The sequence below is a fragment of the Eschrichtius robustus genome, chromosome 20, assembly GCF_028021215.1.
Source record: "Eschrichtius robustus isolate mEscRob2 chromosome 20, mEscRob2.pri, whole genome shotgun sequence".
In the NCBI taxonomy this organism is placed as follows: Eukaryota; Metazoa; Chordata; class Mammalia; order Artiodactyla; family Eschrichtiidae; genus Eschrichtius; species Eschrichtius robustus.
Genome location: NC_090843.1, coordinates 40,063,728 through 40,090,278, shown reverse-complemented (window position 1 = coordinate 40,090,278; position 26,551 = coordinate 40,063,728). Strand labels below are relative to the sequence as shown.

General features: G+C 52.7%; 1 protein-coding gene across 4 annotated transcripts in view; it reads right to left on the bottom strand.

The window, feature by feature from the left end:
• Nucleotides 1-2,216: 2,216 nt before the first annotated feature.
• Nucleotides 2,217-26,551, bottom strand: part of AKAP1 (A-kinase anchoring protein 1) — a 32,143-nt gene continuing 7,808 nt past the window's right edge. For 3 of the 4 annotated variants that reach the window (XM_068530792.1, XM_068530793.1, XM_068530794.1), the window contains 10 exons: nt 13,881-15,528; nt 11,251-11,384; nt 9,559-9,685; nt 8,902-9,029; nt 6,842-7,019; nt 5,364-5,514; nt 4,896-4,963; nt 3,936-4,009; nt 3,640-3,702; nt 2,217-3,219 (listed from right to left, as the gene is read on the bottom strand). In XM_068530792.1, the coding sequence (XP_068386893.1) occupies nt 3,145-3,219; nt 3,640-3,702; nt 3,936-4,009; nt 4,896-4,963; nt 5,364-5,514; nt 6,842-7,019; nt 8,902-9,029; nt 9,559-9,685; nt 11,251-11,384; nt 13,881-15,504 (2,622 nt within the window). In that variant the 5' untranslated portion in view covers nt 15,505-15,528 and the 3' untranslated portion in view covers nt 2,217-3,144. Of the gene's footprint in view, nt 3,220-3,639; nt 3,703-3,935; nt 4,010-4,895; nt 4,964-5,363; nt 5,515-5,534; nt 6,153-6,841; nt 7,020-8,901; nt 9,030-9,558; nt 9,686-11,250; nt 11,385-13,880; nt 15,529-26,551 lie in introns of those variants that run through there. The other variant, XM_068530795.1, reaches the window with a different exon arrangement.

Below are 26,551 nucleotides of genomic sequence, written 5' to 3'. Positions count from 1 at the left end.
GAGTTAAGAATGTTCACTCTGGCCTAGATGCTGCCAAGTTTCTCCTGGATTTGTTTACATAAATTTTAATTTTTTCAAACAGGCAAAATGATGGATCTCTCCCGCCAGTGTTTTTCCAATTCTCAGTTCCAAAGCTTTCCTGTGGGCTGGTCAATTAGCCACTGCGGCGTGTGTTCGGGGACACGGAACGAGGCACGATCGTCCTCATGTTGCTGCGGAGCAGTCGTGGTTGAGAACCTGGCTCTGAGTCTCAGCTCCACTCCATCTGCAAACTGGTCTAGTCCCCATCTTCTACCTCTGGCATCAGGCCCTGCCTCACTGGGTTGTCATGAGGACTAAGCATTACCTGTAAAAGAGCACGGCGTCTGACAGGAAGTTCTCCAGCTAAACCTTGTTCGATCTTCAGCCTGCAGTGGTTCGGTGCCACCTCTAAGCTGTACAAGGTGCAGCAGTAACCCCAGAACCCAGCCTCCACGCTGACACCCCACTGGGTCTGGTCACTCCTCCCGTACCCAGCAGGGCCCCAAGAACCAGAGAGGGGCTACAGTCCACACAAACACCTGCAATGAGAACAGGCTGGATGCTCTAGCTCCTGGACTCAGCCATCCACCTCTCCCTTACACCCTCTCCAGCCCCAGCTTCTCCCAAGAGGTCAAGTTCACACTTAAGCTGGCCACTGGATGGCCCACAGGTAATTCAAAGAACATATCAAAAATGTACTCGCCCGGAGGGTCGCCATCTGGCCGGGTGGAATAAGCACCTCTGTAAAACCGTAAACCCACTCCTCTGTAAAAGCAGCAAGATTACCGGCAAAATGGTCAAACTCAAAACTTTTTCAGAACTCTGGAGATTAATCAAAGGCCCACAGCAATCTAAGAAGCGTTTATCCGAAAAGTGCATGCCTTTCAGCAACTTCCAACTCACTTTTCCTCCAGTATTCCAACCCTGAAGGTTAAAACCCGAGACACCAAGCACAGCCCACCTCCGCATCCCCACGGCCTCCCCTCCCCTCCCCCGTCCTGGGTGGGGCCTTATCCAAGGATCCTGACCCCCTCATTTGTCAGACCAAGAGCCATCCCAGAGGAAGCCTGTCTCGGCTGGACCACCCTGGCTTTGGTCTCTGCTCCTTCACCTCGCCCATCCTCCTCCCTGCACCAGAGTCATGTGGTTCCCACCATCAAAACCCCTCCATGGCTCGCAAAGATAGAGACCAAACCTGCACACCCAGCTTTGTGAGCCTTCCTCAAACTAGCTTGAAGGCTCCCACACACCCTTTCCTGCTCCAGTGATGCAAACTGTAGGGAAAAAGCTTAGACCAGAGTATCATCCACCTTGGCCGAAGTCACACCCAATTGCCGCTGGGACTTAGGGCTGTTGGCGGGTAAGACCACATGAGAGCGGGCAGTGGGCCAAGCTCTGTACAAGCAGAGATATTGGGTTGGCCAAAAAGTTCATTCGGGTTTTCCCGCAACACCTTACAGGAAAAACCCACATGAACTTTTTGGCCAACCCAACATTTCCATTTCATTTCATTGCCTTACGAGGTTGGTACCATTACCTGATCCCACAGATGAGGGAAAGTGAGGCTTTTATTTTAACCACTTGGTACCCACAGCCCAGGAGAGTGGCTGCAGCTCTGCAGGAGAATGCCTTCAGTGTGAAGGACCCCGGGGCCAGCTCAGCTCTCCAGAGACCCCTGGAGGGGTGGGCAAGCCCAGAGGCACAGAGGCCTGGGCCTACCTTTAAGAGGAGGGGCCCCTGGATCAAGACTTAGCTCTGCTCTCACCATGTAAATGTATTTTTTTATATCATTCTTAGCACTGCAGTACCTTAAATAACTTCACAGATCTATTAAGAATGCACAAAGAATTTGGGAAACCAGTGCTTTAAACTCAAGCCTGGCTATTTGAGACCATCACTGGAGGAAGCCAGAGGAAGCTTGGCTGCCACCGTGTGGGGCAAAGGCGGGGAAAACACCAGATGGAAATTTCTGGCTAAACTGTCTTCAAAGAGCCATGGGTCTCCTAGTTTAGTTGGGATCCTACAGCCCATCACACTTACAACCATCCTTCACTCCCCTTTTTCACCATGGAAAAAAAGGACTCAAAGTTATAGTGTATACAATTTGAGATTTATATAAGTTTATAAGTTTTAAGTTATTTAAACTGCACAATGCTGAATGCAGTCTAAAAAAGAATCAAACACAGACCACTGCAAGGTAATTCAATGAGCTGCTTTTTTTTCTTTTTTTTTTAAACAAATTTGTACAGAAAAAAAAAAAAAAAAAAAAAAATCCCCGGATCACACCTATACCATACGGTCACGCTGTCAGGTACGCAGGACGCGATGGGAGCTGGGACGGGCAGCGGTAGCTGGCACAAGTAACTTCTGCTCACAGACAACATGGGATGTGGAAAAATCGTGGGTTCCCTTCGTTCTCCAGTGTATCTTGTACAAAATAATTACATTTTTTAAACATATTTACAGAGTTTGCACAAATAGAAAATGGTTACAAATTACAACCGGGCTTGGCAAGACAACAGTTCCCCCCTCTCCCACTGACCGAGGCTGGAGGTATGATTGCTTTGTATTTACAGATGCATTAAAAAGTCTGCCTTCTTAGAGACCTAGATGGAATTTATAAAAAACGGTTAAATATCATAAATTCATTTGTAAGCTGTACAAGTGATCGATGCCCATCAGTCAGTTCATGTCCTGCTCCCTGAAGAGAGACTCTAAAGGTAAAAGAAACCCTTCCCCACAAGCAACACCTCCCTTGGCCTGTCTGCTAGAGGGTTTTGGGTTTGGGGAGGGGAGGAAATAGGAATAAGGGAGGAACGGGATGGAGGGGGGCCGGACAACCTAGTTGAGACAGTTTTCCTTCCACTTTTTTTTTAAATAAACAGCTTGTAACCAGGTTAAGCAGACTGGCTTGTTACACGCCATGCTATCTATGGCTTTGAAAAGAACCCACAGTTCTTTCCTTGTCTCAGAGACGAAACACCTCAACATGACTACAGTACAGAAAGAAAGGATTTCTGGGGACGACAAATGTTTGTAATTCTGATGTAAAGTCTTTGCCTTGAGTACCAAGCCCAATTTCAACAGTGCAAAAAAGACTCCAGTAGCGGCGTGGGGACGGGGTCAGAGGCTCGAGTAATAGCTGTCCACCCACTGAGCAAGCCCTCGCTCCGCCAGCGACCGGTTTATCAACACCACCTAGGAGAGAGAGGTCCCTTGAGAGCATGGCCACGGCACCAGGGACCACTTCCCAAGCCAGCATGGGTTCCCCCCTCACAGCCCAGGCTGCCCCTGCAGGCGCCTGAGTCATGGGGTGGAAATGTGATTCATCTTCTGGGCCAACAGGGGATTCACTTACAGGTTCTGTCGGCATGCAAACAGCCTTTCCAATAGGCTGAGGAAATCTAGGCTTTAGGACCAGGAGATGAAGGGGAAAACCCAAATGGACAAGGTCCAGGAAGGCTCACGGACATTCTGTTCTGGGGACTGTCACGTGCCCTGTGGGATGTTTAGCAGCATCTCCGGCCTCTACCCACGAAGATGACACTAGCATTACTCCCAACTGTGGCCACCAACCGCGTCTCTGGACGTTAAAAGGGGAAGGAGGACAGAACTCACCTCGTCTCCAATCACGCTCCAGAGCTGAATCAGAGGAAGGCCGGCTGGACTGTAACTCGTCACCTGAAAAAAACAAAAACAAAACCCTCCACAGCACGTCTAAGAGCTACGCCACGCACTTCTCCTTAAAGACTGCCGGCCAAGCCGTGGTGTGAGCCACAGGAAAGCAGGCTCCGAAGAGTCGGTTCCCAAGAAGCCCAGAGAGTTAGGCGAGGCCGGGAGGGACTGCAGATGCCAGGCCGGAGGCTCCCGAGACAGACCCTGTCCAGCCTGCCCCGCGCCCCCCAGCCACACACCTGAGCCAGCAGTGCTGTATTGCCCGTCATCTCGCTCACAGCCGCATCCGCCTCAGGTGAGAAGTGGTCATCATCTTTAGGAGAAGGAAAAGCAGCATTTAGACTCTCACTGAGGCGAGGTACTCGTCACTCACACAGCTGGCAGGTGTTTTCCAAGCAGAAGACTTCACACGCTCCGGCGGACTTAAGAACTCCATGGGGCGTAGCCACACCTACGCCAGGTTCAGAGCCCCAAGCCTCCCCGGGGCTCCAAGTGGGTACACTCGGGGTGCCTGCTGCATGCCAACCACTGGGGGACGGAGGGCCAAAGGGACAGAAACCCTGCCTTCAGCGGAAATATCACCACCACCACCACCACTTATTTGGGGGCCGAGTGGACTGAGCAGGTTGTATGCACTCTCACACCGAATCAAGAACACGCTTTACAGGCGAGAACACGGAGACACAGGCCAGTGGCCAGAGGTCAACCAGATCCCAGAGCGATGTAGGTGGAACTCAGATCCAGGCAGCTGGCCACACAGCCCAATTCAGGCAGTGACTCTAAGTGGGCAGGGCACGCAGACCACATTCTTTGTCAGATTATACAGGTCACGTCCTTGTACAAGGACAAACCCAAGGCGAGAGGCAGTGAGGACGGGAGGGGCAGGATTAAGGTCTGGGAACGGCTCATGAACTACGTTCTGGGAGGTGCCTCTGTTGGAAGCCTCTCAAAGCTGGAGGCCTGGGTAGAGTCTAGAACAGTGGACCTGGAAGGGTGGTCCACGGACCAGCAGCACTGACATCACTGGAGAACTTGTTAGAAATGCAAGTTCTCGGGCTTCCGCCCAGACCTACTCCATCAAGCAGTGGCAGCAATCTGTGTTTGCTTAAGCCCTGTAGGTGAGAACAAGGGTCTCAAAGAGAAAGACCTACTTTCAACACCTGCCTGCACCCCCCCAAGCCAGAGGCCCCACCTGTTACCTGATAGGGGCATCACGCTGTCCAGAAGGACCTCTGCTCCCTGGAACGGCAGGGTCACAAAGTCAGACCTAGAAAGGCAAGAAGGGCACAAGCTGAACACGGACTTCACGGCTGACTCACTCTGGGCTGACGGTCACCTTCTGCTTAGCGCCGTGACCCCCACAATCCAGGGTGAAGCCACACAGAGGTACACACGACAGGCAGCAGGCCACAGCGCCCAGCTCGCCCTGCCGCAGGCCTGGCCTCAGAGGCGCTGCTTGCATCCAGCTCCCAAAGAGAAGCCGCCTCACTTTTGCCGAATGACACGTGGGGGAATTCTTCTACCAGACGGGCCTTTCTAGCTCCGTCTGGCTGAGGCGAGCATGGAGTTTGTTTATATCATACTCTGCTAAAACAGAGTAGGCAGCAGCAGGGAAGAATCAACCCACGTCCCAGGCTCCAGCTCTGCAGAAACCACACCCGACTCACCGGATCTGCCGGAGCACGTCTACTTTCACTCTCTTGTATCCACCGTAGTCAACGTAGCGAATCTCGACTTCATTGGTCTCCTCGTAGGAGGCTACCACTTGGGCTCGCCACCAGGCACCGTCCATGCCAGGGGCAGCGCAGATGACCGTTACTGCAGGGCAGGACGAGAGCACGTGCAAAGGCCTGGCGCAGGGCAGGGCGACAGCAAGCATCCCCCAAGGGAAGGACTTGGCCCGCCTTGCGTCTGTGCCGCCCAAAAAGCTACGCAGACCAAAAAGTGTTCATCCACATCTGTTTACTCTGAGACTTACTGAAGCCAGAGGTAGACACAGATAATTGGAATAAACCAAGTAAATTCCAAACTTCAGGGAATGGACCAGCAAATCTGCCTTATACTCTTAAGGGAATGTCCCAGAAGAAAAGAGAGCCTCCAAGTGCAGATCTCAGTGGCTGGTAGCTAGCACCTGCTCTGGCCCACGACAACTCAGATGGAGGGCTCATCAGAAGGCTCCCAGGCCTAAACCCCACTTCTTCTGGCCTTTGCTTCAGGAAGGTACTGAGAGCACTAATGCCCGGGGCAGCCAACCAGGCCAGAGAGCAAGTGCCCCCAAGTGTCACCAACCGCACCCTGGGGTAGCAGGGGTGGGGGCCTGTGACACAGCTGGCCACACTGTGTCCTAACCCTTATAGGCAGCCCCTGGCGCAGTCACCTCCTGGCCTCCGGTTTGGTCTTTACTTCTGGGTTGAAGCAACATCAGAGAATCTGACAAAAGTGAAATCCTTATTCCTCTAAAAGAAAAACCAAAAAAAAGTGCTACCGAAATTTCAAAGGTTTTCTTTACGCCTTAAAGCCCTCTGGGGGCTCCAGGTTAGGAGTCCCTGATGGGGTGGGTTAGAGACATGTTTCGACATTCGATTCCCGCTAACGAGGGCAACAAAGGTAACAGCTCCTGTGCAGGGACCACCTAGGCAAGTCACTGACTTCACTGACTTGAAGCTCCTGCACAGGGACCACCTGGGCAAGTCAATGACTTTCTCACCTGTCGACTAGAGATGACCCAACCCACCACAGGACTTTGTTGCACTTGGGGATCTTCTATGGGACCTGCATCTATCTGCATCAGGTACTGTGCATGTGTTAACACACACAGTAGCCAACTGCAATTCCTAGATCAAGTGGGCATCAGCCCCACTCAACAGGTTAAGTAGCAGAGCTGGATCCAAACCCAGGTGCCAACACTCTGCTCTGACCCCTTTCCTCCATCAGCCGATGGAAACGCCATATTGGGCTAGCCAGGAAACTCAGCCCAGCACACTCCATGCCAACAGCAAGAACCCAGGGACGCTGTTCCCATGAAGGGTCCAGAGCAGCCTCCTCCCGCTCAAGACCAAGGGCAGAACAACAGGAGACCCCCAACGCTTCTCCCCAAGCCTGGCCAGAGCCCAGGTTCCCCTCTGACCCCCAGGGCAGCACTTACTTTCCACCGGGGTGGGCAAGGTGGGGATTCCAGGCTGAGAGTAGCAGAGGTACATCTGCTGGTCCAGGCTGCGCAGCGCATGGAAGGTAGGGTGTGTGTGCTGCTGCACAAACAGGTGCCCAGCATTGACCTGGTTGACCACGATCACCTCCACAGTGATGCCATCTGGGAGCATGAGCTGCAGAGAGGAGAGGGGTAGTGAGCACTGCAGCAACTCTTCTCATGTCTGGGATAAGCACTGAGGCCCCAGGGCAAGTCTCTGAACTGGCACATCTTTGAAAAAGGCATGACTACCCAAAGCAACATGGCACCCAGATGACAGAGGTTCAAGGAAAACTATTTTAGCCGTGCAGTGTTTGGCTCCACTGGGGCCCTTGCCCTGCAATACCACAAGTAACCACTAGAGGCGGCCTCAGCTCAGCTGGGCAGAGAGGCTCCCAGGAGCCAGCTGTGGATGGAACGTCCCGCCTCCCACTGGCCTGGGCACAACTTCCCTCCCTCGCCCCTTCAAGAGTCTATAAGAGCCAGGGAAGGCAAACGGGAATGAGGTGGCCACTGAGAACAAGAATAAGAGGTAGACCGGCCCTTGGACCCCTCAGCCAGCTAGCTCACTGGTGGGACCGGCAGCTGACCCCAGGAGTTCCAGTTTGACAGCATCTCTCTGCTCTGCCTTTCTACCAGCAAGCAGCGGCCTGAGGTCAGGTCCACTGTCAAGGTCTGCATAGTCCGAGTCATTTGTTCTTCTCGACTCTCCACAGACGTCCTCCCCAACTCATTCCCACTCTGGGATTCGGAATGTAGGTTTGCTCGGTGCGAGGTCCCATGTTAAAGACCCTAGAAGAGGCCAAGATCGGTCTCTCAAAAAAAAAAAACAAACTGTCCCTAAGGCACTAGCTTCCCTGATACTAAGGCAACATCCAGGTGCGCTGGACACAGTAGGGCATCTACTCCACCTCCCAGCCAGGTGGCCACAAAAAGAGCCACTGGCTGGGAGTTCTGTGCCTCCCCCCTGCTCCCGCCCCCGTCCTCTCAGTGCTGCTGGCTGAGAGGCACCTCTCCGGTCCCACCCAGCCACAGAGCACAAGGGGAGGAAGCCTCACCAACCACTCAATTACTTAAAAAAAGAGTGGGTCTGGGGTCGAACCTCGTGGGAAAAACCCTATGACTCAGAAGTGAAGCATGGAGTGGGGTTCAGCCCATTCCCAAATACCCATGGGAAAGGAAAGGGACATTCACCTCTTCCCGCAAAGCACAAGGGTCTTTGGAAGGAGGAAGATACCCTCCCCTAAACAAAATCCAGAGAGGCCATTTGCTTGGAGCTGCACATTCACTCCACCTGTGAAATGCAGTGTTCTCGGCCTTCAGAACCCTACAGCTCCACTCCCGGTGAGACGGGGCTCAGCAGGGCTGGGGGCACACGGCAGAGAAGGGTGACAGGCCCCAGAGAGCCTGCAGCCCCAGCACGCGGGCCCCCGATGCGCCCGCTCCCCCTCTGCCAGGGCTTCCGGGGTGGGGGCGGAGGCAGGGGTTCTTCTCCTTTATGACCCAGGAACCTCCCACGAGGCAGGAAGGCGAAGGGGATCCTTCGCCAGGGCCACCGCTAGACCTGGCTCAACTAGGAGGAAGGAACAACGACACAGCAAGAGCCCGTTCGAGCCCAAAACGGTGGGTCCCAACCAGGTCTCAGAGGTGACCCAGGACACAGCACCAGCTTTAAGGAGTCCCGAGCCAGCCTGCACACACCCAGTCTGGACAGACTATAATCCTTTCTAGGCGAATGCCCTGAAAACACAAAGGGTGCCCAGGCGGCAGAGCCAGGGGAGAGTGGTCCTTCCAAGCAGGGACCGAGAGGCCTGTGGCTTCCTACCAGCACTCCGGCCCTGAACCCGATCCAGAGAACACAGGCTAGAAGCAGAACTGACTGGTGGAGGGCAGAGGTGAGAGGGCACAGGCACCAGTGCGCTCCCGGCCTTCCTGGCCCACGGTCTTGGGAGTCTCCTGTTTGGGGCAGGTTGGGGCAAAGGGGCACAGGCAGCCCCGGTCCCCAGGAGCGTGCTCACCCAGGAAGTCACTGGAAGAGAAGGCAGCGCCAGCGAAGGCAGTGGCGGAGCGTAGATGTTGGTGAGGTTCAGTTCCTTGAATTTCTTCCCAATCAAGCTCAGTGCCTTGTCCACATGCTGCTGAGAGCCTGAGTGGGGTGTGGGGAGCAGGACACAGTCACAGGGGTAAGACAAACAGCAAAAAGTGAACTCAGGCACACCTCCCACTGCACGGGACTTTTCCTAGAGTTCAGGTACATCCTTAATGTGCCAAAATGCCCGGCCTCGCCTTAGGATGAAAGGCATCTAAAGAAGCTTGACGCCTGTTGACCTTTCAAACGAGACCTCTATTGTTGTGACTACACTCAAGGTAACAGGAGCCTAGCAGACAGCGAGGCCCGGCCTTCATCCACCATCAACCCAGGACCCCTGGCCTGCCCGAGTGCCCACACCTTTCCTGACCAGAAGACCAGACTCAGGGGGGACCCAAGTCTCCTTCAAGCACCAGAAGTGGAGATGAGGGTAAAGGGAAGCCCCACTCCCTTCACCTAGGGTGAGAAGCAGGGCTTTCCATTCAGAGGCTTAAATTCCGAAAGGGGAGCAACTGGGACTCAAATGCTTCAAGTTACTTACATTTCAGGTAAGAAAACTAAACACAGGGCAGCAGCTGCCACTGACCTTCTATGTGGCATATCTGGATGTTCTGGGTGTATGGCAGGGTTGAGATGTAGATCTTGGCACCAGATGTCTGCTTCAGAAAACTCACATACCGTCCCTGCTTGCCAATCAGCCGACCAACTAGGTGCTTCCAGAGAGAAAGAAAGATGAGAACTTAATGAGAAATCAATTCCCTGCATCCCCAAGACCTGCCTTTGTTTTATACCAGGTCAGACGCGAACATAATATCTGTTAACACGTCAGCACTCACTTGCCAGGCACGGTTCTAAGCACTTACACATTTACTCAGAGTAAATGTATGAAACAAACAGCATGTGTTTATCACCATTGTACAGTTGAGGGAACAAACCCAGAGAGGTTAAGTAACTCGCCCAAGCTCACACAGCTACTAAGCGGCTGAACTAGGCAGTCTGGTTCCAGGCCTCGGCAGTTTCCATTTCATCCCCGACAGTGGGGCCCATATTCAGAAGCTGCAAAGGCAGTTATTTTCTCCTCCCAGATCCACACTGTAAGATAGATGTTTCACTAGCACGACGTTTGATTTACAAGTCGTCCACCTCTCCAAGTCTGCTCAGGTCCGAAGAAGAGGCTCGATTTGAAAATAAAGGTCTATGAAAGAACCCTTGGGCTCCTGCTGCCAACTCCAGAACACAGGTGCCCCGCAGGCCAGAGGAGCCAAACTTAGCCACAGTGTAAGACAAGCCCTGAAACATTCCCCAACGACCCCACCCCGAGGAGCTGCTAGGGACGTGGTCACTCCTCCCCCAGAGCTGCCTGGGTGTGCCCTTTGCAACCACTGAAGAAGAGGGCAGGACTGCCATCAGGGTCACCAGGGGAAGAAACAGCTGAGGGAGCCAGAACCACAGGGCAGAGCAGCCCCCTAGACCCCGAGATCAAACCAATCCAAGTCTCCACCTCGGTGGGAGGCTAAGAGCCTCAGGAGAATGCAGCTGGCCAATTATTTCTGAGCCCCAGAGACAAACATCACGACCAAGCTAGTAAGATGTAAGTTAGAAAAGAAGCTAGAAACCACTTGAGCACCCTGGAACTGGGGGACTGGTGAAGTAAATTGACATTCACACAATGTATAATGCAGTTAAAATTACATTTTCAAAGAATAACACAGGAAAACTAAATTGTTAAATATTTAAAAGCATTAATTAAAGCAACATAATCTTAGTTTTGTTTAAAAACCACAGGGTGCAAGACGAGAAGGAAATAAAAGTCTTCCCAGTCACTCTCAGGGGTAGAATTAGAGCTGATTTTTATTTTCTTCCTACACTGCTATACTTCTCAAGCCCTCTAAGATACAGATGTATGTATGCTGTGCTCAATTATAAAACACACTCTGCGTTGGAGAGCATGAGCAGGGCACAGTGAGGGGACTCCTGGCCGGCCCCTGCCCTCAGTCTGGTCTTGCTGGCATCTCCAAACAGATCTGAGCCCCAGAACCAAAAGAAAAGCCCCAGAGGAGGGGAGCAGGCCTGCGAGTTTGAAGAGGACGCTCCTGAAGGCAGCTGGAGGGATTTCACTCTGCAGGAAGCTCTCTGGACCCTGGCGAAGTGGAGCGCTCCCATCCCTTCAGCCTCTGGCTCCCTGGGGGCTTCTTCCGGTTTACGGCCCCTCCCTCAGACCCCTGCCCCCAGCCCGATGACGCTGCGCCTCGGGGCACCGAGAGCTCGCAGCCCTTACCTTAGGCACCTCGATCTCCCAGACGGTGAGGTCGACCTTCTTGGGATGGGAGCCTGCCTGGGCATTTTGGAAACCGTCAGGCTTCCTGAGGCCACAGCAGCTGTCCACCGAATCCATGCTGTTCCCGTCCGAACCTGCAGGGGAGGAAGCAACACGCACAGACACCAGCCAGACCAGTTAATAACATCCAACTTCCAAACTCGCATTCCTGGGAGGCCCCCGCCCCATGCCCCCTCCCTCAAACTTGGCAGGCGACTGTCAACTCGCAGTCTAGAAGGCTCAGAACAGCCCCAATGAAAGGAGGCCTGGGGGTGTAGAGACACCTAATTTTAGCCTGTCACTTGCAGTCCCACTTGCTTAATTGGCAGCCGCGCCCAGCACAGCTGCTGGAGCAGAGACAAGTGGTGAACTGGGAAGAGACCGACGCTGGCCCAGGAAGGGGGGTCCACGGGGCGGTGTGTGTGGGGGGGGCCAGCAGGTCCCACAGTCTCAGCAGCTGGAAGGAGGTTCAGGCCCCCATGGAGACCAACCCGTCACAGCTGGTCCGCACCCTTCCAACTATGCAGCCCCTCAGACGAAGGGCCCCTGGTCCCCAAGGCCCCAGGCCTGTGTACACAAGCGGTGGCCTTCAGCCAAGCAGAGCTAGAGACAGTCCTCCATCGCCCTCATCCCGGACAGGGCCCTGCCAGAGAAGGTGACTGAAGGAGGCCCCCCTTCCCTCTGCTTAGGCCTGACTCGTGCCCCTCTGAATGCTCTTCTGGGCTCAGGGTGGGTCTTGGACCCCCGCTCAAAACCGGAGCGAAAGCTCGGTCCCGAGAGGAGAGAGCGGGGAGCGGGACTGGCTCCGACAGGGGCTGCCCTACTCCCATGCGGGTGTGCCAAGGGGCCCATCACAGGAAAACGGGGGCCAGACCAGCTTCAGAGAAGTGGCTCTGGCTTAAATATGGAAGACTCAACTGCCAGAAGGAGATCACCCCTGAGAGTCTACTAACTAGGTTATTTTCCACATGGTTTCTCCAAACCCTGGACGGACATAATCCTCTGCCGAGCAATCCACATTCTACCTGGATGCCGAGGAGGCAGGCGTTGCTGCCAGCTAAGGACGAGTCACCGCAAAGTGACTCCTTCAACCCCGGGGGCTCAGTCGGGCTTCACGCAGGCAACACCACCCCTTCGGAGAGAAGCCTGCTTAGCCGACCTGCTAGAACCGGAGGCGGCTGACGCGGGGCTCGGCTCGTACACGGCCCCCAGCCGCTGCCCGACAGAACAGGACGGGCCTGTCACCCCAGTGACACCTAGAGGCGGCTCCAACCACACCAGGACTCCGGCAAGGCCGGCTCCACTCAGCTGGGTGGTCCCCGGGCCACTCTAAGCTTTGACTTCCTCGCGCCCAAGGCAGGGCTACTGCGGGAGAATGCTGGAAGGCTCGAGCCTGGAGCCGGGCACAGCTAGTGCTCAGTGGGTGGCTCCACCATGCTCCCACCTGCCATGCCCACGCCCCCCTGCTCACCACTCTCTCCCCTGCAGCCTGGACACATCTGAGTAGCCACTACAATCAAACTGGAGTCAGCATGGTGAGGCTGAGGGGCAAGAGGCAAAGGGAAAAACTCCTTTATTCCTAAAAGGTTTTCACCCATTTTAAGATGCTTTAAAGTAATTTTAAAACATTTTAACATCCCTGAAGTTGGGTGCATCTTACGGTCTCTGGCTTCCTACACTCATGAGCAGTAGCATTTTTTTTTCTTTTAGAGGTACACACAAAACAGTAGTGTCTTAATCAACAATAGCATCTTACAGGTGTGTGGTACACACCAGATGCTGCTGAAAGCAGTAAACTTCCCAAGAGTCCCAACCTTCCTGGAGCTGAAACGGCAGGGAGTGGCTCCAGGACAAGCAAGCTGGATACCCACAGAGGGAATCCATGGCCTCTTTCCGTGAGATAAATGAAAATACCCCAGGGAAGCTGCAAAACCAGGGTCAGGAGCTGCTGACCTGTAAGTTAGCGGTCTGAACTGTCTACGCTGGGGTCAGCACTCGAAAAACCCAGTGGACACTTCGTTACCAAAGTGCCCCTTTCCCGGGGGTGGAACTGCAGCTGCACAGAAAGGAAATGGCTGAGGTTCTCTGCGAAGGAATAGGTGACAGCAACACGCAGGAAGGCGCGAGCCTCCCGCAAGGATTCAAGGCTGTGGCCATTCTCTGGGCACTTACCCCGAAAGAGCTTCTGGAGAAGGAAAGCAGGCGAAGACATGGGAACAAGCACATGATTAAAAGGAAATAAATCATTAAAAAAGCTTACCCATTCTTGGTACTCAAGGGAATTAAAGCTGAGGAGGCCTCTCCTTTTTTTTGAAAAAAGCTATTTACGAGGTTAGCGTTTAGGAGAGAGAGACACACTTAGGTTAATGGGTGAACCCAACTTTGAGCTGGTTCCTTCGGAAGGACTGGGAAGGGTCCCTGGCTGACGAACCAAGTTACAGCTCCCGTGGCTTTGGGGTTCAGGGCAGCTTAACTTTGCAGTTACCCACCAGCTCTATGCTGTACCCCGACTTTCTGCAGGCCGGCTGCCTTTCCCGACCAAATAAAGGGAGACCCCCTGGTCCTCTGAGGGACACCCCAGGCCCTCCTACCTCCCGAATGATCTGCTTCCGCATCCACGGTCCATCCATCCTCAGCCCCCAGGTCCGACAGCTCCCCTTTCAGCACCCCGTTGCTGAAGGGCACAGTACTTTCTGGCAGCAGCGGGGTGGTAGCCTTGTCCCTGGGGCTGGAGGTGGTCTCTGTACAAGAGTCTTCGAGCCCCAAAGTGCTGACAGAATCTGAGCACTGCCCAGAGGAGGCCACTGAGGGGACACCCTGGCTGTTGTTGGACATGCAGGTAACACAAGCGGCATCTTCTGCCAGGATGCTTGCCTCATCCAGTGACTCTCCAAGCGGGGCAGCCGGTGGAGGGCGGGTGGCCAGGGAGATGTGGTGTGTGGAGTTCTTTGGCTTCCTGTCCTTGGTGGGGCTGGACAGAGGGCTGGTCAGGCAGCTCACGTAGGTCTTTGGTGGCGGCAGATCCTCTGCCGGCAGGTCTGCGGAGGGGAGGGCGGAGCCCACCGGGCCCGTGGCTGCCTCCGCTGTGGCCAGAGCAGGCTCCGCGGCACGCTGGCCTAGGGCAGTTTTCTGGTTGGCTCGGGCACAGCTCTCCTCCTCCTTCGGCCCTTGGGGCTGAGCAGCCGAGGCCTGATACATCCGACCCGCAATCCTGCCCATCGTGGTGGTCAGCACCTCCTCGGTGGCCTCCAAGATCACTTTGGAGATGATCTGGAAGGCAGCCTGCTCAACCTTCTCGTTTTTGTCCAAGGTCTCTTCCTTGCCCAGCTCGCGGCTGAAGTCTCCGTCCCAGCCTCCGCTCCCCGTGACCCGGGGCGTCGGCGTCTCATCGGGCGTCGCCAGCTCCGCGTGGGCCGACTCCACGAAGCTACTCAGCAACTGCCCCACAGGGTCCTCGCCCACCGCCAGCAGGCTGCTCCTCCCCTTCTCTCCCCCTCCTCCCAAGGGAGCCAGGCTGGGGGCTCTGCTGCTCGGCAACTCGGGGCCCTGCTCCCGGGACACGGGACCTTCTTCCAGCATGTTTTCTCCCATCACCGCGTCACCTGTGCCTTCGGCGCCACCCATCTCCCTGGTCTTCTCCCCGGGGCCCACCTTCTCTGCGGGGGCTGCAGGCGGGCCCTGCCGGCGCCACCCTGCCGGCCTGCCCATCACGGTCTCTCGATTACACACCTCAGCCGCTTCGTGGGGGAACGGAACGCCTTTTGGGGACGGCAGGGGACACTCTAGAGGAGCAGACTTAGCTTCGTCACCCGTCAGAGCGAGCTCCATCCTTGCACTGTCCTCTCTGCGTGGTCCTGGACGAAACCTCGTGTCCGCGGCGCTGGGAAGGCCGCGCGAGGACTCTGATCGCCGGTAGGCCGGGTGTGCCCGCAGCAGGGCGGGCGGCTCCCCAGGGGGCTTGCTGGCGGTGGGGAGCTCCCTCTCAGGCGGCTGGGCGGCACCGGGGGGCGGGGCCGCTGCTCCGGGAGACGGGTCCTCCACGGGGACCGCTTCCTCCGCGGCAGGGCCAGCCCTCAGCTTCACAGCGCTGGTCCCCATCTGTTTGTTGTGGCTTCTGATGTGCTCTTTTTTACGAGAGAAAAACCACCACCAGCCGAGGAGCGCCAGCACTCCAGGCAGTGCCAAGGGGAAAAGTGAGCGGAACTGGATCGCCATCCTGGAGGCCTGAAGCAGTTATACCTGCGAGAACAGGAGAGAGAAGGGGATGCTATGAGAGCCAGGTAAGAGGATCCTGATATGACTGCACAGCAAAGACAGCCAAGAGGTGACGGCAGAGCCTCTGCTCCCCCACTCTCCCTGACCCTGGGTGATCCTTGGAGGTGGGTGGGCAGGAAGACACGCCTCCCCCCACTCCTGCTCCCTCATCCACGCACACTCCCTTGGAACAAGCTGAGCCTTCTCTGGAAACCAAATCCCTTCCTGCCTCACTTCTTGACGCCAAATTCTCCCTATGTTCCCCCAAGGGACTAGTTATGTTTAGTGCTTTAGTTCTCTAAACTCCCAGAACACTTATCTATTCAGATGGTGTTGGAGCATTTTTAAATACCAATGGAATCCACGTGTACATGTCTCTCGCATGCACGCCCAAAATCATGAGTCAATGAAATAGTAGTTTCGCAGCAGTAAAGTCAGAACAGAGGATGAGTAAGAGTTTTAAAAGGATAGGGGAGGACTTCCCTGGTGGCACAGTGGTTAAGAATCTGCCTGCCAATGCAGGGGACACAGGTTCGAGCCCTGGTCCAGGAAGATCCCACATGCCGCGGAGCAACTAAGCCCGTGTGCCACAACTACTGAGCCCACATGCTGCAACTACTGAAGCTGGTGCACCTAGAGCTTGTGCTCCGCAACAAGAGAAGCCACTGCAATGAGAAGCCTGCGCACCGCGACGAAGAGTAGCCCCCTCTCACTGCAACTAGAGAAAGCCCACACGCAGCAACAAAGACACAACGCAGCCCTCCCAGAAAAAGGACAGGGGATACTCCAAGGTGAGGGACCAGTAAAACACACAGTGGCGTGGAGATAGGGTCATGTTTGAGAGTCAAGTCATTTAGTGGGCTCGATGAGGGTCCTGCACCCGCTGCAGAGTCTGGACTTTTTCCTGTAGACAACAGAGAACCAGCTTTGGTCTGCAAGGCACACACACCAAACTGTGTTTCTAGCTTATTCTGGGAGCAGGACAAAGAGTATATAGCAAGCGAAAGAAAGCTGAAGACCTAGTCCGTTAGATCCAGGTAAGCAGAAATAAGAGCCTAGACGAAGGCGGTAGACACATAAAGGAGACAGGGAACTGTTTTTTTCACCTGTAAGATGGGGACACACCTTGTAAAGGATGGCTGGTATAAGATCACTTGAGATACGTGCTAATCCTTGTAAAGCAGGGTTAGCTCTCATTAGAGGTATGTGACAAACTTATTCTAGAATACACACTTGTATCCTCTGCCTCCCATACAGCAAATTTTATTGTCTGCAAAAACTGTAAGTCTTCTTAAAACCAAAAATCCTCCACTGATATGGTGAATTACTCAATTTGGTTTGTGCTTTGTTGCAGAGATGAATGTAAATGCTTTAACAACTCTTATTTACTTATGTCAATGTTTAATTTACTTGTATCAATGTTCTCGGGAAAAACCAGAGCACAGAGTTCCCCAGGTGGTTCTAATGTTCAGGCAAGGCAACAAAAGTTCAACCACTGCAAAAAAAAAAAAAAAAAAAAAAAAAAAAGTCCTGGAGACTTTGCTTCTCAAAGTGCAGTTTATGGACCAGAAGCACTGAGCATCACCTGAGAACCTGCTATAAATACAGTATCTCAGCCCTACCCCAGACCACTGAACAAGACTAGCAAAGGATTCACAAGCAACATGACAGCTTGTGAAGGAATCGAGGAAAAGTGTTCTGCTCCAAAGTGAGGGGGTCGGGGAGGGGTGGGAGGGGTCATCTCCAGAAACTCCTTCATCTGTAAAGATAAACCTTCTTGCTAATATTTGAAGATGAAGCAATGGGATTGGAAAATACAAAGCAGAGTTAAACAATGGCCAGGGCTCAGAAGACTGTATTAATCCCTTCAGGCAGAAAACTTCAATGATGCTACCTTAGAGCTTCAGATTCAAACACGGAACCTCACTAGATGCTTTCCCTTGCATTGCTTAATCCTCAACCACCGGGTTTGGAATATGTATTACCATCCTAAAGGTTAAAGTAACTCAAGGTCACACAGCCAAGAGGTTGAACTCAGGTTCTACTCCACATTAAATCTAGAACCCACTTTAATGAGTCTGTGCAGACGAGGCATTGTACAGGCCAAGGAAAGGAGAAGCTTGTACCCCTCTTAAAACTTGATGGCCCTATTTTTTGACCCACCTCCTCGAGTAATGGAAATAAGAACAAAAATAAACAAATGGGACCTAATGAAACTTAAAAGCTTTTGCACAGCAAAGGAAACCATAAACAAGACGAAAAGACAACCCTCAGAATGGGAGAAAATATTTGCAAATGAATCAATGGATAAAGGATTACTCTCCAAAATATACAAACAGCTCATGCAGCTCAATATCAAAACAACAAATAACTCAATCAAAAAATGGGTAGAAGACCTAAATAGACGTTTCTCCAAAGATATACAGGTGGCCAAGACGCACATGAAAAGATGCTCAACATCACTAATTATTAGAGAATGCAAATCAAAACTACAATGAGGTATCACCTCACACCGGTCAAAATGGCCATCATGAAAAAATCTACAAACAATAAATGCTGGAGAGGGTGTGGAGAAAAGGAAACCAACCCTCTTGCACTGTTGGTGGGAATGTAAATTGATACAGCCACTATGGAGAACAGTAGAATAGAAAAACAGAATTACCATATGACCCAACAATCCCACAACTGGGCATATACCCTGAGAAAACCATAATTCAAAAAGACACATGCACCCCAATGTTCACTGCAGCACTAATTACAGGTCATGGAAGCAACCTAAATGCCCATCGACAGATGAATGGATAAAGAAGATGTGGTACATATATACAATGGAATATTACTCAGCCATAAAAAAGGAACAAAATTGGGTCATTTGTAGAGACGTGGGTGGACCTAGAGACTGTCATACAGAGTGAAGTAAGTCAGAAAGAGAAAAACAAATAGCGTATATTAACACATATATGTGGAATCTAGAAAAACGGTACAGATGAACCTGTTTGCAAGGCAGAAATTGAGACACAGGTGTAGGGAACAGATGAATGGACACCAAGGGGGGAAAGGAGTGGGGTGGCATGAACTGGGAGATTGGGATTGACATATATACACTATTATGTACAAAATAGGTAACTAATGAGAACCTGCTATACGTAGCACAGGGAACTTAACTCCTCTTTGCTGTACAGCAGAAACTAACACAACACTGTAAAACAACTATACCCCAATTTAAAAAAAACAAAACAAAACACCTTGATGACCCTACCCTATGACCCAAAAATCCCACACCTGGAATCTTTCCTTAAAAAAAAAAACCACAGGCAGAGATCTATATAAGAGTGCTCACTGGGGTATCATTTGAAAGAAGACTCGAAGCAATGGCTGCTAAATCTACTGTAGACTCCATGGTCATACCAGTTTTGGAGAACGAAGCTGAGTCTCACGTACTGACATGGAAAAATTGCCGTGATACAGAAAATAAAAGCTGTAGACCACTGTGGGTATGTGATGTCTATGTCCACATAATCCCATGGAAAAACTGGGAAGGAGCCATACCAAGCCTTTCAGCTGTGGAAGAGGGGAAGGTTTGTACATTGATCTTGTATCCTACAAACCTTCCCAAACTTGTTTTTTTTCCTCATCTGCAAAGAGAGATAGTCTTCCCTTTTTCCTTTTGGAAAGAGAGATTTTTAAATTTCTTTAACAGAGATTCTCCAACTTGGCTGCCCATCAGCATCACTTGGGAAGCTTTTAAAATCTCACAGTGGCACCCAGATCAATTACATCAGAATCTGAGGGTGAGACCTGGGCATTGGGTTTGTTTGGTTTTTTTCAACCCAGGTGATTCCAATGTGCAGTCAAGTTGGGGAAATCACTGTTCTGTAACAACCTGCACACACCCGCAAAAAGGTGGTGGTAGATTATGGAGATTTGCTTTCTGTTCAATGTCCTTCACATTAAATAAATAAATAAATAAATAAAAAGAAATTTGAGAAGGAAAAGAGATTATGGGGGACGGGCACACTCAGGATAAGGCAGTCTGTCCGCGGCCCGTTATCGGGAAATCAAGTCCCACCCAACAGATCACGTGCAACAGGAAGTGGGGCTGGGGTCTGAACACAGGTTTTCTTCTCGTCAGTGAAGTTATATTCTAATTCCTTATTATTCTAATCCCATTTCAGCAGGGCTTAGAGTTGTGATTCCCATAGTATTCTAGCAATTCTCTGCTCTCAGGTAAAAGATTAAATGGAATGGGATGGAGAGGAAGAAAAAGAATCCTATGTCTTAACTACCCATAGGGGGCAGTCTGCTCACTTTACACACCAAGGACCCAAGGCCACAGACTTACATTGGGGTGTGTGTGTGTGTGTGTGTGTGTGTGTGTGTGTGTGTAAGGGGGGAGTTGTTACCAAGACGTAAACTGCTTCTCAAAATAGCTGGAAGAAGCCCCCACCCACCCCCCACTTTGGAACTAAAAGCTGATCACAGGGGTCTGCTCTCCAGCAGGTGTCCCCATCCCACCCCCAAGATCTCAGAAGTTGGCTACAGTACAATAAGGCAGAGGCCCAACACAAACCACCAGTCTAGCTTTGGTTCTGCACTCCAGGAGATCCACACCGCGACCCAGACCACAGCCCACTGTGTCCCGGGCCTCCCGGGCCACCTCCTGCCACCTCATCTGTTCCGTTCCCAGTCCTAGTTCAGACTGAACGCACAGAACCAGCCGCCTGGGGCCATGACACGTGCTCCCTGCCTGCTGCTCTGTAGCCCAGGGACACCGCTGCCACTTGCCCAACTAACCCTGCCAGCCGAGCTCGGTCCCCAAGGGACTGAGGCTCAAGCCCCCAGATCCACCATCTATAGCCCCCCCCGCCCCCCCAACAGGCTACTCAGCTAATGACAGCTCAGGAAACACTTTCTGCATTTCCAAGCCAGACAAATACCCCGTTGTTGTGCCAGAAGGGCCTCAGAGAAGGCGGGTGATACTGCCACCGTGAAGCAGTGTCACCCACCCCACAGAACCCTGAATGTCCCACCTGATCCCGGTGCCCAGCACTCACCCCAGGGACTGGAACTGAGGCACCAGGAGCCGCTGCTTCTACGTGAGGAGCAGCAGCGGCCCCTCTTCTCCACGCCCACCGGGACAGGGAGAGCTCCAGGCGCTTGAGAAAAGAGGTGTGAGAGCCCCAGACAGAAGGAGAACGCGGGGCTCGTTCACTTTTCCCTAGCAACCAGGGGATTGTGAGTCGTCTCAGGAGCCAGCTCCACCGAGAACAGAGCCAGGAGCCGCCGGGATCAGCACACACCCCGCCCAAAGGTGGCAGGTTCAGGAGGCTAGTGGGTTTCACCAAGGGCGCGGCGGCCTGGGGGCACCTCACGGAGAGCCCCGCTTCTCACCAGTCAAGAACAGTCCCTCACTTCCTCGGCCCTTCAACTTCGAAGGGCCCGACCTGAGCCAATTCACTCAGACGGACTTGTGCATCGGTATGGCGCCGTTTTCCCTGCTTTACCCGGTCTGATGGGCCTGGACAGCTGGTGCAGGACGCACCCACCTTCCCTGAAGCCTGACGGGGCTGCCTTCACTCGCACACACAGCTGCAGCCCTCACGAGGCCCACTGCTACCTTCCTTCTCTGGGCACAGACTCATGAGCTGCTCTCTTTGCCCTGGTTTTGTGTGCATGTGGTTTTTTTTCTTTTTTAAACCTGAACCTCTGAAGATGTAAGTGGCATTTAACACTGGAGGTCTAACGGCCTTCACACTCACTCACTAACGAAGACGGCCTCCTCCCCCAGGGCCAGGACACTCAGGCGCCGGCAGGAAAAACCTCGCAGAAGAATGCAGAGCCGGCCCTAGCACTGGTGGGGAGGAGACCTGGCTATTTTGAATCTGGTGGCACTGAATAGCTGCCTGCTTATTTTTAGCAGGTCCATTTGCTGGGAAATAGATGCAGGCTGGCTGGCTGCCCAGTGGTCACACAGAGCTCAAGGCAGGCACGTGCCACAGCCCCACAAGGCTGCAGCATTCACCTGGTCTGTCCAGGTTCTAAAAAGATTTCTTCCTTCTCCCAGAGAAGCAGGCAGCTTCTCAGAACAGCTTACCTCTGGAGAAGTAATGGTCTCACTCCCAAGCATGATGACCAGTGCAGTCACTGCAGTCTAGAGCCTTCTGCTAAATAAGAAGGCAAATCTCTGGGAGATTTACTAAACAAGAAAACAAAGAGTGTTGGTTCCACTAAGTCAATTTGGCTGTGGTTATGTGGAAAAAGAGCTGCATGTGATTAATGATGGGGGAAAAAAAAAAATCGATCCTAAAACAAGAGCTTAGGGTGCCAAGAGCCTTACAAGTCCAGTGTGGGCTTGGGCCTGGCCAGTGAAGCCAGATCTACTCTGTGATCCGGGTCTTAGTTGCAGCATGCAGACTCTTAGTTGCGGCATGTGGGTTTCTTAGTTGCGGCATGCATGCAGGATCTAGTTCCCTGACCAGGGATTGAACCCAGGCCCCCTGCACTGGGAGCGCAGAATCTTACCAGTGGGCCACCAGGGAAGTCCCTACTCTGTGTTCTGAGTGGACTTTTAAACACTCTCCAAGAAATCTGAACATTTCTTCCATTATTCCAGCGTTACATATTCACTTTTGCTGAAGACGGTCCCTGGGTGTTCACCAACAGGGGGCGCAAGACAGCCCATCTCTAGAGTGTCCAGCACATCAAATTCTTGCTAAGGGGCTTCCCCTCTTGAAGGGGGCCTTCCAAGGACAGGGAACAGCTACATGACTCAGAACCTAAAGCCTAGCACTTGCTGCCACTGCATTCAGAGAATAACAGCAGGCTGCTGGCTAGGCCCCTGTCGTCCCCCACCTGCTCCCCACCCCAGAGGAAGGCCACATACACAGAGGTCTTTACAAGACTACAAGGGTGTCTCTGGGTTTGTACAGGATGCATTTACCCAATTCCTCATCAGGCTGAGGTTCCGCACATACAAATACGTTTAAGTCGCTGCAAGAAAACGCTTCTGGCCACCAGAAGCTCACAATCCCGATGGAGAAATCTCTCTGTGTGTCTCTCACACACAGATGCACCAAGCTGAGCCTGACTTCAGAAGTGGGCAAAGAGAACACAAGGAGGCTGTCTCAAAGAAGGCCATGATTTCCTTAGGTTGTAATGGTGGGTTAACAGCATAAATTAAGGTTCTAAATCCAAGATGCCTTGGGGGATGGAGGGGGCAGCAGAGTAGAGCAGGATGAGTCCCGGAGTGGGAGCTGGAGCTGAATAGCTGGCGGGGCCAGACAAAAGGTGTTTGACCTTTACTGTCAGGACAACGGGAAGAGGCTGTGGCCGCTGTGACACAGCCAAAGCAGAGCAGGTCGCCAAGAGGCAAAGGCCTGGGCCATCCCCGAGGGGCGACTGCAGTCCAGGACTGGTGGCCACTTAAGTCACAGGGGGCTCCTGAGCACTGGAAATGTGACCGGTGTGACTGAGGAACTGAATCTTAAATTTTATTTGACGTTAATTTAAGTCTGAATAGCCACATACAGCTGGTGGCTACCCAGTGTACAGCGCAGTGCTAGGCGGTGTCCCCAAAGACCTGAAGGAAACACAAGAGCTGGATAAATGCTGCAATGGCCAGCGCCTACCTTGCTGAGCTGAGTTTGGTCCTGCCCCTGGGGGTGGGGGACGATGGTGAGCTGGGCCACTGACCCTCAGCGGCATGGCTGGGGCCCAGGAATCACAGCGCTGGGGCCATGCCTCAGGCGGTTGGTCTCGCCCGCCCGGCCCATGTTCACAGGGTTGTTACCTTCATCCTTAGGGGGCCTGGATGGGCTGTGACTCATGTTGGCACCCTAAAGACTCCAAATTAGCTCACAGTGGGGACTGTTCCCCACACCCTCCATTGTGATGGCCCAGCACAGCGGCCAGGGGAGCCAGTGCGGCCAGACCAACCACACTGCCCATTCTGGGTGGACCAGCTGTCCCACAAAAGTCATGGAACACTTCCAGTCTGCTTTCCGGGAGACCAGAGGCTTCCCCCAGTAACATCTGGGTGGGAGAACCTGCTCACTGAAGCCTTCTCCAACCAAAGCGGAAACTCGGCGTCCAGTACCTGAGCTCCAGGTAAGAAGAGTCAGAAGCAAAAAATCCCATCTGGACATGGTCTCAAATTAAGAGCTCTTTCTCCTCCAGCTCAATTGAAAATTAAAGTTCCACTTAGGAAAACTCGAGAAATCAGGGACCCACGCAGGGTTAACTGCCCAACCTCTCTCCTCCTCCTCTGACCAAACCCACAGCCATCCAGTCTCACTAGGCTTCAGATGATATGGGAAAATCAGCATCTCCTACAAAGGGCTTCCCATTGCTTCCCTTAGGGGTAGGGATGTGGTTTTTAAAAACGTGAACGACTATGTCACATCCATCCTGCCCCTTATTCCTGGTTCCTGGCAACCTTCTTGCTTTACAAGTGAATTCTGACAGGTTTCTGAGGACAGTGATAGAGCAGGTGCCAGGAAACTGTTCCCAGGCACATGGAGTTCCCACCCATGACCACAGAACACAAGACTGCCCAAAAGGTATGAAGGTGTGCTCTGACAACAAGCTCACCTGAAAGCTAATAAGGACGGCATGTGCCTTCAGAAGGAATCAGAAAAGATGCTGGTATGAGGCGAAAGACCCTTCCCACCACCGCCTCGGGTGGGAAAAGCAAAGAGGTAAGACACTGACTTTCCAAATGGCAGACAGTGCAATATGACCAACTCAGAAATCACATAAAGGCATAAGGTAATTTCTACTCAACAAATATTTATTGGTACCAACAGGGTACAAAGCTCGGTGGGACACAGACAGGAATCAACAAACGCACTGCCCTCTTTCAAGCCTTTCAATTTCTTTGGGGGCAAAGCCCCCCAATGACCTCTTCTCCAGTGGGCCTGGTCCTGCCACCCTCTGCCACTGACCAAAAGCCAGCCCAAAAGTCTGCCACAGCCCAAAAGTCAGGCAAGTGTCCTGGCTGGGCCAGGGGGCGGGGGTGGGAATCAGGCTGCCAGACACCCCAAATTAGGATGTTCTAGTGTCCTGGGGTGAGAGATGAAAGGATGTTAGCCTTAATGGCAGTGCCGTGGGAGCCAAGGGGGCTGGGGTGTCCCATTCAGCATGCAGACTTTCATTCTCACCACGACTTGGTACCCAGGTCCAGATCCCCTCTCATTTCAACTACTCCTGAAGTAAAGCCCGGCCTTTTGCTGGTGTGGCAGAAGGGACCTGGGGGCCTGGTTGTCTCTGCCGTCTTTCCACCAACCCTCCGCCTTCAGCTGCACAGCTCCGACCCCTGCCTTCAAAGACGCTTGTCCTTGGGCACAGATCAGCGTGCCTCTGGTTGGCTGCCCACCCTCGCACACTTTCTCACCAAGACGAGGGAGTAAAACAAGAAAGGAGGGGGGCACCAATCCAGGAAGCAACACAAGAGAAGGGGAGAAGGAAGTCCCAGGATGCAGGGGAAGCAGAGCCAGGGGACTGGGGACGCTTCCCAGGAGCGACTCGGAACTGCTGAGTCTGCGGTAAGTTTAAGCACGAGAGGAGCTTCCGGAGAGGAGCTTCCCGGCAATCGACTGCAGTGGCCAAGGCCCAGGGGAGAGTCAGAGAACTGGTGAGACATACAAAGAAAACCAAGCTAAGGAAACAAAGGAAATTAACTAGGAGAAGAGAAGGGAGGGGGGAGACAAGAGAAGAAATATGGATTGCAGCCATAGCAATATTTAGATCACAACACTGTAATGTAACCAAATGTTGGGTTACCTCTATACTGAGAGGATGAGGGGGGAAAAAGTGTAGGAATGGGCCAAGTCCTTATCTTTCAGAGCAGAAAAACAAAACATAATATTTTTAAAAAGGAAGGAAGGAAAAAAAGGAGTAGTATACTATTTAGAAATACAGTCAGTCCTCCCTATCTATGGATGCAGAACCCAAGGATAGAGACTGTAAGGGATTTGAGCATCCACAGATTTTGGTATCTGCAGGGGTCCTGGAACAAATCCCCCAGGAGACCAAGAGACAACTGTGTAGAGGTAAATGGCAGGGAGGACGGCTGCCTCTAGAAGAGAATAGGACAGGGTGCGGAAGCACTCCGGGCAAAGGGCTGTTCTTTCAAACCTTAGCAGAGTCAAAAGTCAAATCTGTCTACAAGCAACGCTTTGATAGAAAAATACATTCTTAAGTATTAACTACAACGGATGCTCTACTACCATACAACTTTATGTTTCTTGTTAACCATTATAACAAACATGTATTAGTGCCAACTCATCTATGTACAAACTTGTACTGCTTTATTTTCCCATAATAACTGATACCAATCTTCCTTCAGAAACCCCCAACTGCCCCGCTGATGTACCGTAACAATCAGAAAGAGAACAGGCTTACTGACAGCTAGACCCTTTCAGAGACAAGGCGTATGATCTCCCCACCCTGCTGAGCTCTCGCCAGCATCAGGCAGCAGAACCCCCCAGGGCTAGCCATTTAATAAAGATTTTAATACCCACAGCGAGCCAGGTTCCACTGGGGTTGGGGGCGGGGAGGTGGGGGAGCCCTCCGGAAGCAAAGGTGGAGGGAGGGGTAGGGAGTCACATTTCAGATGATGAGATAATACCGCAAAGACGCCGGAACCTGCAGCCTCTCTCAACAGATTCAGACAGCTGAGCCCCGGGCATCCCCTGCATGTAATGAATTAACCATACTCCTGTGCATCCAGAACGGTACTAGTTGGGAGAGCTGAGAAAGCAAATCACTTTCCGTGTGGTGTAGATTAAACAAGGAACCCAGGCTGACGAAGGGGCTGGATAAAGTGTGCCTGGGAGAGGGGGAGCTTTAGACAGAATGGTCAGGGAAGGTCTCTCTGCAGAGGTGGCAGGAGAGTGAACAGCAAGGAGCAGCTCTGCCAAGATCTTGAGAGGACACGGAAAGGAGAGGGGGAGAAAGTTCCAGCTGGGAGAAGACGTGCCAGCAACCTAAGGCAGGAACAAGCCTGGCT